This window comes from Monodon monoceros, unplaced genomic scaffold, assembly GCF_005190385.1.
Source record: "Monodon monoceros isolate NGI ecotype Baffin Bay Population unplaced genomic scaffold, NGI_Narwhal_1 Super_Scaffold_13, whole genome shotgun sequence".
Taxonomy (NCBI): Eukaryota; Metazoa; Chordata; class Mammalia; order Artiodactyla; family Monodontidae; genus Monodon; species Monodon monoceros.
In genome coordinates this window covers 61451692-61467904 of record NW_021703769.1, presented here as the reverse complement: position 1 = coordinate 61467904, position 16213 = coordinate 61451692, and the positions used below count along the sequence as shown (strand labels likewise).

General features: G+C 43.7%; 1 protein-coding gene across 1 annotated transcript in view; it reads left to right on the top strand.

The window, feature by feature from the left end:
- The window catches only part of ABCC6 (ATP binding cassette subfamily C member 6), a 58470-nt gene that overhangs the window by 37705 nt on the left and 4552 nt on the right, over window positions 1–16213 (top strand). The window contains exons 23-27 of the mRNA XM_029221744.1: window positions 8273–8583; window positions 10646–10845; window positions 13125–13251; window positions 14337–14438; window positions 15304–15450. Coding sequence (XP_029077577.1) covers window positions 8273–8583; window positions 10646–10845; window positions 13125–13251; window positions 14337–14438; window positions 15304–15450 — 887 coding nt within the window. The remainder of the gene's footprint in view (window positions 1–8272; window positions 8584–10645; window positions 10846–13124; window positions 13252–14336; window positions 14439–15303; window positions 15451–16213) is intronic.

Here is a 16213-nt window from a genome sequence, read left to right as displayed (position 1 = left end):
ACGCTTCTGCCATTGCCCCACCCCCATGCCCCAGAGGAGGTAGAGCCCTGCATCACATCCCCACCATCATCTCCTCCCATCTTCTCTTCCTTTTTAAAAAATAGATTTTTTTAGAGCAATTTTACATTCACAGCAAAATTGAGCAGAAGGTACAGAGATTTCCCTACTCATCTATAACCTCCGTCATTACCAACATCCCCCCACCAGAGTGGTACATTTGTTACAAATGAACCTATATCCACACATCCTAGTTAGCCAAAGTCTGCAGTTTTCATCAGGGTTCACTCTTGGTGTTGTACATTCCATGGGATGGACAAATGTATAATGACATATATCCACTGTTACAGTATCATACAGAATAGTTTCACTGCCCTAAAATTCTCTGTACTCCACCTATTCATCTCCGTTTCACTGATCTAGTTGTCTATTCTTTCACCAATACCACAGAGTCTTTTTTCCTGAGTTGTATACCATAATATTTTGTCCCAGTTTTGTTGATATAGTTGACTTACAGCACTGTGTAAGTTTAAGATGTAGAGCATAATGATTTGGCTTACATACATCACGAAATGATGACCACAGTGAGTTTAGTGAACATCCGTCATCTCATATAAATACGAAATTAAAGAAATAGAAAAAACATTTCCTTGTGATGAGAACTTTTAGGATTTACTCTCTTAACTTTCATACATAACACACAGCAGTGTTTATTATATTTATCATGTTATACATTACACTCCTAGTGCTTAGTTATCTTATAACTGCAAGTTTGTACCTTTTGACGGCCTTCATCCAGTTCCCCCTCCCCGCATTCCCCTGCCTCCGGTAATCACAAATCTGATCTATGAGTTTGTTTGGTTTTGAAGTATAATTGACATACAACACAATGTTAGTTCCTGTTACACACATAGCAATTCGATATTTCTCTACATTTCAAGATGATGACCACCTAAGTCTAGTTACTATCTGTCACCATGAAAAGATATTATGTAATTATTCACTATATTCCCCCACACTATATATTTCATACATCTGACCCATTTATTTTGCAAATGGAAATTTGTACCTTTTAGTCTCCCTCACCTATTTTGCTCCTTCCTTCTGGCAACCACATGTTTTTTCTCTGTATCTATGACTCTGTTTCTGTTTAGTTATGCTTGTTCATTTGTTTTTTAGATTCTACATATAAGTGAAATTATACAGTATTTGTGTTTCTCTGACTTATTTCACTTAGCATAATACCTTCTAGGTCCACCCATGTTGTCACAAATGGCAATATTTCATTTCTTTTTTATGGCTGAGGAATATTCCATTGTATATATACCACCTCTTCTATATCCACTTATCTGTCAGTGGGTACTTATGTTTCTTCCATATCTTGGCTATTGTAAATACTGCTGCAATGAACATACGGGTGCATATATCTTTTCAAATTAGTGTTTTCATTTTCTTTGGATAAATATCCAGAAGTGGAATTGCTGGATTGCATGGTAGTTCTATTTTTAATTTTTTGAGGAATCCCCATACAGCTTTCCATAGTGGCTGCCCTAGTTTACATTCCCACCAACAGTGCATGAGGGTTCTCTTTTCTCCACATCCTCACCAACACTTGTTATTTGTTGTCTTTTTGATAATAGCCATTCTGACAGGTGTGAGATGATATCTCATTGTGGTTTGATTTACATTTCCCTGATGACTAGTGATGTTGAGTATCTTTTCATGTACCTGTTGACCATCTGTATGTCATCTTTGAAAAAATGTCCATTCAGATTCTCTACCCATTTTTTAATTGGGTTGTTTGATTTTTTGATGTTGAGTTGTATGAGTTATTTGTATATTTTGGATATTAATCCCTTATCAGATATATCATTTGCAAATAACTTCTCCCATTCAGTAGGCTGATTTTTTCATTTTCTTGATAGTTTACGTCACTGTGCAAAAGCCTTTTAGTTTAATGTAGTCCCATTTATTTATTTTTGCTTTTGTTTTCTTGCCTGAGGGAACATATTCAAAAAAATATTACTAAGGCCAATGTCAAAGAGCATACTGCCTGTTTTCTTCTAAAAGTTTTATGGTTTCAGGTCTTATGTTTAAGCCTTTAATCCATTTTGAATTTATTTTTGTATATGGTATGAGAGAGTAGTCCAGTTTGATTCTTTTTCATGTACCAGTTTGATTCTTTTGCATGTAGTGTCCATGTTTCCCAGTACCATTTATTGAAGAGGCTGTCTTTTTTTTTTTTAATCCAATCCAACCTTATGTCTTTTTTTTTTAATTGGGGTATAGTTGTTTTACAATGTTGTGTTAGTTTCTCCTGTACAGTGAAGTAGAGTTCCCTGTGCTATACAGCAAGTTCTTATTAGTTATCTATTTTATACATATTAGTGTATATACGTCAATCCCAATCTCCCAATTCATCCCACCCCCACCCCCACGCCCCGCTTTCCCCTCTTGGTGTCCATACGTTTGTTCTTTACATCTGTGTCTCTATTTCTGCCTTGCAAACACCAGTTCATCTGTACCATTTTTCTAGATTCCACATATATGTGTTAATATACGATATTTGTTTTTCTCCTTCTGACTTACTTCACTCTGTATGACAGTCTCTAGGTCCATCCATGTCTCTACAAATGACCCAGTTTCCTTCCTTTTTATGGCTGAGTAATATTGAAGAGGCTGTCTTTTCCCCATTGTATATTCTTGCATATTTTTTTGTAGATTAATTGCCCATATAATGTGGGTTTATTTCTGGGCTCTCTATTCTGTTCCATTGATCTGTGTGTCTGTTTTTGTGCCAGTACCATATGGTTTTGATGACTGTAGCTTTGTAATATGGTTTGAAATCAGGGAGTGTGATACCTCCAGCTTTATTCTTCTTTCTCAAAATTGTTTTGGCCATTCAGGATCTTCTGTGTTTCCATACAAATTTTAGAATTATTTTTTTCTAATTCTGTGAAAAATGCCATTGATATTTTGATAGGGATTGCATTGAACCTGTTGATTACCTTGGGTAGTATGAGGATTTTAACAATATTAATTCTTCCAATCCATGAGTATGGTATATCTTTCCATCTGTGTCATCTTCAATTTCTTTCAACAGTGTCTTACAGTTTTCCAAGTAAAGGTCTTTTACCTCCTTAGCTAGATTTATTCTGAGATATTTTATTCTTTTTGATGCAACTGTAAATGGGATTGTTAAGTTCCTTTCTAATAGTTCACTGTTAGTGTATAGAAATGCAACATATTTCTGTATATTAAATTTGTATTCTGCAACTTTACTGAATTCATTGTTGGGTTCTAGTAGTTTTTTGGTGGCATCTTTAGGATTTTCTATGTATAGTATCATGTCATCTCTAAATGGTGAGTTTTACTTCTTCCTTTCCAATTTGGACTCCTTTTATTTCTTTTTCTTGTCTAATTGCTGTGGTTAAGACTTCCAATATTACGTTGAATAAAAATGGTGATAATGGGCATCCTTGTCTTGTTCCTGACCCTAGAGTAAATGCTTTGAGCTTTTCAACACTGTGTATGATGTTAGCTGTGGGCTTGTTGTGTATGGCCTTTATTATGTTGAGGTGTATTCCCTCTGCTTTGTTGAGAATTTTTATCATAAATGGATGTTGTAGTTTGTCAAATGGTTTTTCCATACCTATTGAGATGATCGTGTGATTTTTATTCTTCAGTTTGTTAATGTGGTGTATCACACTGCTTGCTTTGTGGATATTAAACCATCTTTGCATCCCTGGGATAAATCCCACTTGATCATGGTGTATGGTCCTTTTAATGTATTGTTGAATTTGGTTTGCGAATATTTTGTTGAGAATTTTTGCATTTATGTTCACCAGTGATGTTGGCCTGTAATTTTCTTTTTTTGTTCTATCTTTGTCTGATTTTGGTATCTGGATGATGCTGGCCTTGTAGAATGACTTTGGAAGTGTTCGTTCCTCTGCAATTTTGAATAGTTTGATAAGGATATGTGTTAACTTGTCTCTAAAGAGTCTGGACCATCTGGTCCTGGACTTTTTTTTTTTTTTTTTTTTTACTTATTCAATTTCATTCCTGGTAATTGGTCTGTTCATATTTTCTATTTCTTCCTGTTCAGTCTTGGGAGGTTGTACATTTCCAGGAATTTGTCCATTTCTTCTAGGTTGTCCATTTTATTGGCATATAATTGTTCATAGTCATCTATTATAATCATTTCCACTTGCATGGAATAGCTTTTTCCATCCCCTCACTTTCAATCTCTGTGTGTCTTTAGGTCTAAAATGAGTCTCTTGTAGGCAGCATACATGTGGGTCTTTTTTTATATCCACTCAGCCACTCTATGTCTTTTGATCGGAGGATTTAGTCCATTTACATTTAATGTACTTACTGCCATTTTGTTCATTATTTTGGGGTTATTTTTATAGTTCTTTTCTGTTCCTTTCTTCTTCTTTTGTTCTCTTCCCATGTGATTTGATGACTATCTTTGGTGTTATTTTTGAATTTCTTTCTCTCTTTTTTTGTGTGTGTCTATTATAGATTTTTGGTTTGTGGTTAGCATGTGGTTTAAATATAGCAATCCATATATGTGTGGGTTTTTTAAGTTGTTGATCTCTTAAGTTCAAAAGCATTTAACAACCTTGCTTTTTTTTTTCTCTCCCTGCCACATTTACTGTTTTTGACATCATATTTTACATCTTTTTGTTTTGTATATCCCTTAACTACTTATTGTGGATATAGATGATTTTATGACTTTCATCTTTTAATCTTCCTATTGGCATTATATGTGGTTGGTTTAGCACTTTTACTGTATATTTGCTTTTACCAATGAGATTTTTCCTTTTGTACTGTTTGTATTTCTAGTTGTGGGCTTTCCTTTTTTTGCTGGCATATAGGAAAGTGATTGAATTTTTCATACTAACCTTGCATCCTGGAGTGTTGCTATAATTGCTTATTAGTTTCAGGAGTTTTTGGTCAGTTCTTTTAGATTTTCTACATAGATGATCATGTGATCTGCAAACAAATACAGCTTTATTTCTTCCTTGGAAATCTGCATACCTTTTATTTCCTTATCTTACTGCATTAACTAGGACTTCTAGCAGGGTGTTGAAGAAGAGTGGTAAGAAGGGACATTCTTGCCTTGTTCCAGATCTTACTGGGAAAGCACCAAGCTTCTCACCATTAGGCTAGCTTCTCACCATTAGGTTTTTAATAGATATTCTTTATCAAATTGAGGAAGTTCTCTATTCCTATTTTACTGAGAGAGGTTTTGGGTTTTGTTTTGGGGGGGTTGTTTTTGTTTATTTGTTTTATCATGAATAGGTGCTGGATTTTGTCTAATCTTTTTCTGCATCTATTGACATGGTCAGGTGATTTCTTTTTTAGCCTATTGATGTGATAGATTACATTAATTGATTTTTCAGATTTTTAAAATATTTATTTATTTATTTGGCTGCACTGGGTCTTAGTTGTCACACGCAGGATCTTCATTGCCACATGCAAGATCTTCATTGTCGCAGGTGGGATCTTTAGTTGTGGCATGCAGGATCTAGTTCCCTGACCAGGGATCAAACCCAGGCCCCTTGCATTGGGAGCGTGGAGTCTTAACAACTGGACCACCAGGGAAGTCCCAATTATTCAAATGTTGAAGCAGCCTTGCATATCTGGGGTAAATTCCACTTGGTCATGATGTATGATTCTTTTCATACATTGTTGGATTTAATTTGCTAATATTTTGTTGAAGATTTTTACATGTACGTTCTTGAGAGATATTGGTCTATACAGTTTTCTTGTACTGTCTGTCTGATTTTGGTATTAGGAAATGTTGCCCTCATAGAATAAGTTAGAAAGTATTCCCTCAGCTTCAACCCTCTGAAAGAGAGTGTAGGGAATTGGTATCATTTCTCCTTAAATATTTGTTAGTGAACTCATCTGGGACTGGCAGTTCCTGTTTTGGAAAGTTATTAATTGTCAATTCAATTTCTTTAATAGTTATAGGCTATTCAGATTGTCTGTTTCTTCTTGCATAAGTTTTAGTAGATTGCATCTATCAAGGAACTGGTCCATTTCTCCTAGGTTATCAAATTTATGGGCAGAGAGTTGTTCGTGGTATTCCTTTTTTATACTTTTAATATCCATGGGATCTGTAGTGATGTCCCTTTAAAAATTTTTTCAGATGTTAGTAATTTGTGTCTTCTCTCTTTCTTCTTAGCCTGGCTAGAAGCTTATCAATTTTCTGATCTTTTCAAAGAACTAGGCTTTGGTTTCATTGATTTCCTGTTTTCAATTTCACTGATTTCTACTGTAATTTTTATTGTTTCTTTTCTTCTGCTCACTTTGGATTCAATTTTCTCTTCTTTTTCTAGTTTCCTAAAGTAGAAGCTTAGACGATGGATTTTAGAGCTTTCTTTTTTCTAATATATATTTATTCAGTACTAAACATTTCCCTCTAAGTACTGCTTTTATTACATGCCCCAAATTTGGTAAGTTGTGTTTTTATTTTCATTTAGTTCAAAATATTTTAAAATTGCTCATGAGGTTTCTTCTTTGACCCACAAGTTACTTAGAAATGTGTTAATATTCAAGTATTGGGGATTTTCCAGGTATTTGTTATTTCTAGTATAATTCCACTGTGGTCTGAGAACAGATATTGTATAATTTCTCTTCTTTTAAATTTGTTAAGGTGTATTCTATAGTCCAGAATTGTGGTCTGTCTTAGTGAATGTTTCATGTGAGCTTAGGAATTTGTGTTCTGCTCCTGTTAGATGAAGTGGTCTGTTTATGTCCATTATATCCAGTTGAATGATGGTGTTGTTGAGTTCATCTCTGTCCTTACTGATTTTCTCCCTGCTGGATTTTCTGCCTTTTCTGATAGAGGGGTGTTGAAATCTCCAGCTATGATAATGGATTCATTTATTTCTCCTTGCAGTTCTATCAGTTTTTGCCTCACATATTTTGATGCCCTGTTGTTAGGCAATACACATTAAGGATTGTTAAGTCTTCTTGAGTAACTGACCCCTTTATCATTATGTAATGCCCCTCTTTATCCCTGATAACTTTCCTTACTCTAAAGTCTGCTCTATTTGAGGTTAATATAGCTACAAACTATACAGGTATAATATACTAACTATTTAAAACTATATGTCTCAAACTAGCTTAAGCAACAAGAGAATTTATTGGCTTGTGGGACTGGAATCCATAGGTAACTAGCTTGAGGTATAGCTGGATCCACGGGTCCAGCAAATGCTGGAAGATTAGCTTCATTTTCTTCCTCTATGATAGCTTCCTGTCCAGGCAGGCTACTTCCCCTGGTGCTAACATAGTACCCCACAAAGTGAGTACCTCTTCCCAGAAGTCCCAGCAGAGTCCCAGGTCTCATTGGCCTGACTTGGGTCATGTGTTCACCCCTGAGCCAACTGCAGTGGTTTGGATTGGCTAGGGATGAAATTTTCCCCACCCCAGAAACAGAGAGTGAAGTTAGCTCCGTTCCAAGCACACAGATTGGCATTGGGAGGACGGGGGTGTATTAGTTTCCTAGGGCTGCCATAAAACGGATTACCACAAACTTGGTAGCTTAGAACAACAGAAATTTTTATTCTCTCACAGTTCTGAAGCCAGAAGTCCAAAATCAAGGTGTCAGCAAAAATTGGTCCCTCTTGGAGGCTCTGAAGGAGAAACTGTCCCATGCCTTTCTCCTAGCTTCTGCTGGTTGCCAGCCATCCTTGGCATTCCTGGGCTTGTGGTGTATCACTCCAGTCTCTGTCTCCGTCTTCACATCATCTTCTTCTCTGTGTCTCTGTGTCCTCTCCTCTTCTTATAAGGACACTAGTCATCGGATTTAGAAGCCACCCTAAATCCAGGATTTCACCTCAAGCTCTCACTAATAACATCTTCAAACGCTCTCTTTTTTTTTTTTTTTTTTGCGGTACGCGTGGCCTCTCCCGTTGCGGAGCACAGGCTCCGGATGCGCAGGCTCAGCGGCCATGGCTCACGGGCCCAGCCGCTCCGCAGCATGTGGGATCTTCCCAGACCGGGGCACGAACCCGTGTCCCCTGCATCGGCAGGCGGACTCTCAACCACTGTGCCATCAGGGAAGCCCCAAAGGCCCTCTTTCCAAATAAGGTCACGTTCTGAGGTTCCTGGTGGACATGAATTTGGGGGGAGACACTATTTAACCCACTGCATGGTGGTCCCATCAAAGGATAAATCAGGGTGGCCAGTTCATAACATAGCCACCACAGGGTGATGGGGGTCTCCAGCCCTTATGCCTTGACCCCTTCTCTCTCCCCAGCAATCGGGCTCTTTGCCTCCATGGCCACAGTGCTCCTAGGAGGGATCCGGGCATCCAGCCTGCTCTTCCGGGGGCTCCTGTGGGACGTAGCACAGTCTCCTATTGGCTTCTTTGAGCGGACGCCCATTGGGAACCTGCTGAACCGCTTCTCCAAAGAGACAGACATAGTAGACGTGGACATCCCAGACAAATTCCGGTCTCTACTGATGTATGCCTTCGGACTCCTGGAGGTTGGCCTGGTGGTGACAGTGACCACCCCACTGGCTGTCGTGGCCATCCTGCCGCTGCTGCTCCTCTATGCCGGGTTTCAGGTAAGGGGAGGTTGGAGAGGCTCCTGGGGCCAGCCGAGGTCACCTCCACCAGTTCCCTGTCTCAGTGTAAGAGGTTCTGCCCAGCTGGACGTCTAGGAGCTGGCCCTAGAAGAATTCTCAGAGACAGAGACACCACAGTCTGTTTCTAACACTTACTCTCATCTCTGTCTCCCAAATGTTCACATCAAAGTTCTTAACGTCTAACAGTTTATCCTGCTGCTGTTGCTGAAATCAGCTATCTCTCCCTCAGTGATCTGGAAACCAAGAAGGCATTGCAAGCACTCAAAGACCATTGTATTAGGCTCGACTCTTTCAGTTGCCAGAACCAGAGACCAACTTAAATTAGCTTAAACACAAGAACAGAATTTAATGGCTTATGCTCCCAGGGTGCAGGGGGTCAGCTCTCACTAGGACGCTGTCACTCTTTCCATATCTTCCCTCAGTGGTTTTTGAAGTGTGGTATCAGACCAGCAGCATCAGTTTCACCTGGGAACTAGTTAGAAATGCACATTCTCAGGCACCATTCAAGACCTACTGACTCAGATACTATGGAGCTGTGGCCCAGAAATCTGGGTTTTAATGAACCTTCCAGGTAATTCTGATCCATGCTAATATTTAAGAATCACTGGCTCAGCTCTGCTTGGCCTAATTTTGCACACACTCCTTTTCCAGGGGGCAGGTCTGATGGCCCCCTTGCAACCCTATACTCACAGCCTCCCACCTCAGCAACCCCCAACACAAAGCAACTTTTCTCCAGCTCAGCATTCACACATCCATCCCAGGGAAGATTCTGATTGGCCTTTCATGAGGCATGTGTCATTCCTGAGCTCATCACTGTGACCAAAGGAATAGTTTACTCTGCCTAGCAGGGCTGTGTCATGTGACTACCTCCATGATCTGGTCTCATGATTAACCGCCAACCCCCCATCCCCACCAAGGAAATCAGAAGTAGAAGAAACCATGGTAGCCAGACAAAACTCAGAAGTAGAAAAAACAAAACAAAACATGGTAGCCAGACAAAAACCATGGCCATCGCTGCCCTCCACAACTATCCCAAGTCTTTTCTATAGCCTCTTGACCTGGGGGAGGAACTGCTTCTCTAGAGCTTTGGAGTCGGACAGAGATGTGTTTGAATCCAGGTCCTGCCACTTGCTTGCTATAGAGGCTTAGACCAGCTGCTTAAACCCTCTGAGCCTCTGGTGTTCTTACCTATAAACTGTGAACGACACTAATGCCCACCTCACAATGACTGAATACTGCAGTTGACCCTTGAACGACGTGAGGATTAGGGGCACTGACCCTCCTTGCAATTAAAAATCTGCTTAGAAGTTATAGTTGGCCCTCTGTATACACAGTTCCTCCATAGCCACAGATTCAACCAAGTGCAGAACGTAGTACTGTAGTATTTACTATTGAAAAGTATCCACAAATAAGTGGACCTGTGCAGTTCAAACCCATGTTGTTCGAGGGTCAACTGTATTTGGAAAGAGCCTGGCATGCAGCCTGGGTGATCAGCAAATGTAGATTCCTTCCTGCCTGCCAGCCGCACACAACTTCCAACCTCAAACCAAATAACAATATATATTGTTTGTGCATCATTGTGTTCCCAGCACCTGGCATGTAACCTTCGAGTTAAGTGAATGAATTTGACTTGTCAAGCTGCCTTCCTTGCCCTTTGTGGCTTTGTTTCCACAATGACTGGCCCTAAGTGAAGCAGTTGGCCTTAGAGCTGAGAATGAGATATTTACTATAGACTAGGGGTTTCTCCATCCTGGCCATACATGAGAATCACCCGAAGGCTTTTTAAAAATTCCAAGGCCAAGGTGATGCCACCAGAGATTCTGATTCAATAGTTCGGGGGTGAGGCATTGGGAGTTTTTGAAGATTCTCAGGTGATTTTTAAAAAGACCCATGGAACTCTGATTCTACAAGGAAATTGGAGCCCAGAGAAGAGAAGCCACTGACCCAAGGCCACACAGCAAGCTGGTAACAGAGCTCCCTATGCTTCTCAAACTGTCTCTCTGTGTTTGTGACCTCTCTGCTCCCCACTGTCCCACTTCAGAGCCTGTATGTGGCCAGCTCATGCCAGCTCAGACGCCTGGAATCAGCCAGGTACTCATCCGTGTGTTCCCATGTGGCCGAGACATTCCAGGGCGGAGCAGTGGTCAGGGCCTTCCGGGTCCAGGGCTGCTTTGTGGCTCAGAACGACGCACACATGGATGAAAGCCAGAGAGTCAGTTTCCCGCGGCTGGTGGCTGACAGGTAGGAAGGGGGCAGAGAAGAACCTATAATCCTTCTGTGTTCCCAGAGGATGAGACCTAAGGTCATACTGTGTGGTCAGAGAGGTCAAGTGGCCTGTTCAAGGTCACACAGCGAGTCGAGGGTAAAGCAGAGCCTAGATCCCACGGGTGCACATGGCTCACAGTGTGAGCAGATGGACCTTGGCCTGAGGGATCCCCAACAGCAGGTGGGCAGGAAGTACAGGTGTCAGCAAAACAGAAGAAGCCTCTGTTGCCAGGCCACTAGACCAGCCTCTGTTGCCTTGGTGACAAAGGAGCTACATAAGCATCCTTGGCCTCCTTTCGGTACTAAGCAAGAATAAGAACACAAGCTTTGAGCACAGACAGACACAGGTGCAAATCCCAGCTCTGCAACTTACTAGCTGGATGATCTTGGGCAAGTCACATAACCTCTCTGAGCCTCATTTGTCAAAGTGAGTTTGCACTCAAGGAGTGGCTACGAGATTAAACAAATACACTCATAGCTAATCCTTGTAATGTGCCTACCACATGCCCAGCACAGTCCTCAGCATCCTCTGTGGATTGATTTATTTAATCCTATTAACAACTCCACCGGGCAGAGACCCTTTTATAGACGATGAATCTTAGGCACAGAGAGATTTAGGAACTTGCCCAGGGCCACACCGCAAATACACGGTGGAGTGAGGATTTGAATCCAGTCAGTCTGGTGCCAGAGTGTGGAGAGGGTCAAGCACACAGTGGGTGTGAATTCAATAAATGTCAGTTCCTTCCTTCTTTCTGCCCAGATCTCCAGCCAGCTGGGGCTATGAGGCCCTGCAGCTGGGCAGTGTCTCAATGCCATATGCCTTCTGGGTGACCTGCCCTGCCCCTTCCTGGGGTCCCAGCCTAGGGAGGAGGGACCTTACAAACATTTACGAAGCACCTACTTTGTGGAAGGGTCAATGATTTCTGCGCCATGTACGATGGGTGTATCTCATTTAATCCTCACAACTATAATGAGCCAGACGTTACTTCACCCCACAGATGGGTAAACTGGGGTTCGGAGAAGTGAAGGGACTCCCCCAGGGTCAGCCATCTAGGAAGTGGCAGACCCTCAGTCAGGCAGATGCGGCTTCAAATCCCGGTGTTTGTTATGTTTGTGGACTTGGGCAAGTACCTAACCCTTCTGGTGTCCTCATCTGTCCAATGGGGACAACAGTCCTCCCATCGTGGGGTTGTTAAGAGGACTAGGTGTTATATGCAGTGAAGCCCAGAGTTCCCTGAAGACAGGGATTTTGATCTGTTTGGTTTGCGGCTGTGTCCCCAGCATCTCCAGCATGCATGGCACACAGTAGGTGCTGAATACATATCTGCTGAATGAATGCATGAATGAATGGTCAAGTAGGAATTCAATAAAAGGAAAAAGAAGTAGGAATTCAATTTCCCCATCCATTCAATATGTATTTGTTGAGAACCTACTACGTGCTCAGTCCTGTGCTGGGTCCTGGGGACAGAGCCATGAACAAGACAAAGTTGATGGACTTCCCTGGTGGTGCAGTAGTTAAGAATCCACATGCCAGTGCAGGTGACACAGGTTCGAGCCCTGGTCCGGGAAGATCCCACATGATGCGGACCAACTAAGCCCATGCGCCACAACTACTGAGCCTGCGCTCTAGAGTCTGCGAGCCACAATTACTGAAGCCCACGTGCCACAACTACTGAAGCCCGCGCACCTAGAGCCCGTGCTCCGCGACAAGAGAAGCCACCGCAATAAGCCCGCGCATCTCAACGAAGAGTGGCCCCCACACGCTGCAACTAGAGGAAGCCCACGCACAGCAACGAAGACCCAATGCAGCCAAAAATGAAATATTAATTAATTAATTAATTTAAAAAAAAGACAAAGTTGCTGCCCTCATGAGCCTGCTGATGGAGGCCGACAGTCAAGGACTGATTAACGAGTTTAGTTATACAGAGTGATAAACGGGAGGAGTCGTCCTGAGGGCTCTCTGAGGAGGTGAGGCTTGAGCTGGCTGTGTGAGGGTAAGATGTTGGCCATGTGAAGATGGAGGTCGGATTCAGGCAGGGGGAACACAGGGGACATGGCTTGGCATAGCCTGGGGACAGAAAAGTGGCAGCACAGCAGAGCTTACTTGAGCACCTACTGTGGGGCCTGGGTGTGGAGGAGACCGTTGCCGGGACCCCATGGGCACTCGAGCCGGCACGCTGTCCAGGCCTTGTGCCCAGGGAGGCAGGTAGCGCAGAGAGGCCCCACTGACCCCACTCTTACCTGTCCCCTTGCAGGTGGCTCGCTTCCAACCTGGAGCTCGTGGGGAATGGGCTGGTGTTTGCGGCCGCCCTGTGCGCAGTCCTGAGCAAGGCCCACCTCAGCCCCGGCCTCGTGGGCTTCTCTGTCTCAGCCGCCCTGCAGGTACTTCCGACACCCCAACCTGGGCTCTGGGGTGCGGGCAGAATGGACACAGACCTCTGCCAGTGGGACCTTCAAGGACCTGAGTCCAAACTACCAACCAGTGAGGAAGACATGGCTCTGCAAGAGCCTGGGCTGGACCTCAGAGCCTCGCTGTGCTCCTCTGAAAAAGGGGCAGTAATCCCTTCACTCTGAGATAAAGTAGACAGAATCCATTTCCAGTGCATTGTTAACATTTTGTTAACTATTAATAACAATATTTAATGTCAGGTTATGACATCTGTAAAGGAAAAAAAATATATATATATATACATATATGTAAGTAGCATTCATTATGAATGAGACATTGTTCTAAGAGCTTTATAAATATTAGCTCATTAATCCTGCCCACAACCCCACCAGGGGTACTATTACTGTCCTCATTTTACAGTTGATGCAACTAAGCTTAAGGATAAAGCAAGTTAACAGGATGGAACATGATTGGGGGGAAGGTGCTTTTCTTTTGCATGGCCCAGAAGACCTCTCTGAGAAGGGGGCTTGAGATCTGTGGCCTAAAGGAAGCGGGGGAATAGGGGAGGAGCAGTCCTGGTGGAGGGAACAGCAGGAGGAAAGGCCCTGGGATGGCGGGAGGGGCGCGACTGGTGTGTTAGAGGAACAACGAGAAAGCGGTGTGGCTGGAGAGAGTGTGAGGACAAAACTGGAGGGAAATGAGGTTGGGAAGGGGTGGGGGCAGGGTGAGCAGGCCCTGGGGAGGAGCTTGGTGTGGTTCCAAGTAGGAAGTCAGTGTTAAGTGGAGGGAAACCTCTCTGAATGGAAGTCATTGGGCTGGATCCTGCTGGGTGTCCTTGAGAGGGCCACACACCTTCTCTGGTCCTGTCTCCCTACCTGTTTCAAGAAGGGTTGGATAAGCTGATGTCCAAGGGCTCCTTTCTGGTCCATATACTCCAGTTCAACTAAAGGAAAAGAGGGATCCTCATGGCTACAGCCAAATTCTGCCCCCTTGTCTGCCCTGGGTCCCGCCTCCCAGCCCCTGCCTCACCTGTGGGGTGGCCTTGCTGAAGCTGTCCTGAGGTGTCTTCTCGAACCAGGTGACCCAGACGCTGCAGTGGGCTGTTCGCAGCTGGACAGACCTGGAGAACAGCATCGTGTCAGTGGAACGATTGAAGGACTACGCCCAGACGCCCAAGGAGGTGATGGACGAGAGATGGAGGGGGAGCGGGCACCATCTAGGACTTATGGCAGAGAACGGTGGACCCATGTTGACATCTGCCACCAGCTTTAGAGCCCCCACCACTGCAGACTGCAGTCACAGCCAAGGTGGCAGGAATGGTTAAGAGGGTAGGGTCTGAGATGAGGTCAAATCCTGGTTCCTCTGAATGGCAAGGCAGGGCACTCTGAGTGACAGGGGACCAGGAGTAACAGCAACATGACAGTAACATAACAGCAGCTTGATAGCAACATTATAGAAACATAACAGCAGCACAACAGTAACACGCTAGCACTACTGAAACATAATAGCAGGAACAGTAGAGAGACATAGCAGCAACATAACGGTGCCGGGTGTACTAGAAGGTCATCCCACAATAAAGGACTTCATACAGTGTCTGGCACACTGCAAACACTCAATACGTGTCCACCACTCTAATTAGCCCCATTTCACAGATGGGGAAACCAAGGCTCAAGGGAGTGGAGTGACCTGTTCAAGGTCACAGGAATAGCAAATGGCAGCACTGGTCTCCCCACTGCACAGACTTGCCCTTTTCCCTAAAAGGAGAGTGTCTACCTCTACTAGCGAAAGAGAGAATATTTGAAAATTAATAATGGCTAATAACAACAATAGATAAAGAGTAGCCAACACCATTATTTTTTTATTTTCACTATACCAGATATTATTTGTTTTTAGCCTTGCTGCATTCCATGCCCCATAACAACCCTGTAAAGTAGCAGTAAATAAGCCCACTTTACAGAAGAGGAAACTGAGGGTCAGAGAGGCAGGCCCTTTTGTGAGAAGCCTGGAGAAAGGCTCCTCTGACCCAATGTCCCCTCCTGCCCTAGGCACCCTGGAGGCCGGCCACCTGTGCGGCCCGGCCCCCGTGGCCTCGTGGGGGGCAGATCGAGTTCCGGGACTTTGGGCTGAGATACCGACCCGAGCTCCCGCTGGCCGTGCGGGGAGTGTCCTTCAAGATCCACGCAGGAGAGAAGGTGAGCGGCTCACCTGCAACTTCTTCCCTGTGGTGGCCAGGCCACAGGGCGGCTGGAGAGGCCTCAGGGCCATGGCCAGGCTGGGCATCACCCAGAGTCCAGGTCCTGAGCACCAGCTGTCTGCTCCACGTCCGCACCTCAGGTCCCCCAGTCTTCAGACCCACCACGCCCTAAAGGGAACTTATCATCTTCCCCAAACCTGCTTCCATCTTGGTGAAACCCACCCACCTTGGTGTCCCAGATGAGGAGGCATCACCCCAACTTCTTTCTTCTTTCTCTATCATTAGTTGAACACCTACTGTGTGCTGGGTGAGGTGCTGAATGTTCCACATACTTATCCAGTTTGCATGGGCTCAGTTCCTTGCTTTGCCATGCCTGACCTTGGACAAGTCACTGCATGCCTTGGTCTCAGTTTCCCATCTGTAAAGTGGGAATAATAATGTCAACCTCATAGAGTTGTTGAGAAGTTTACCTGGGTTAATACATAGAAACTGCCTGGAACAGTGCCTGGCACATAGCAAATGCTACAGAAGTGCTCACCAATGCTTTTATTCATTATTATTTGCATTTTCACTCTGACAACACCCCTAATATCACCTCACTTATAGATGATTAGTCAGGCTGCTTCATTGAATCCTTCTCTGCCCTCCCCACCTGGTGACACTTCCTCCCTGCCCTCCCCTCCACTGTTCCAGGCCCTCAGCTTCCTGTTTCACCCCCTCCAATCTATTCTCCTGTGATCTTGATTTGAGCATGTTATTTC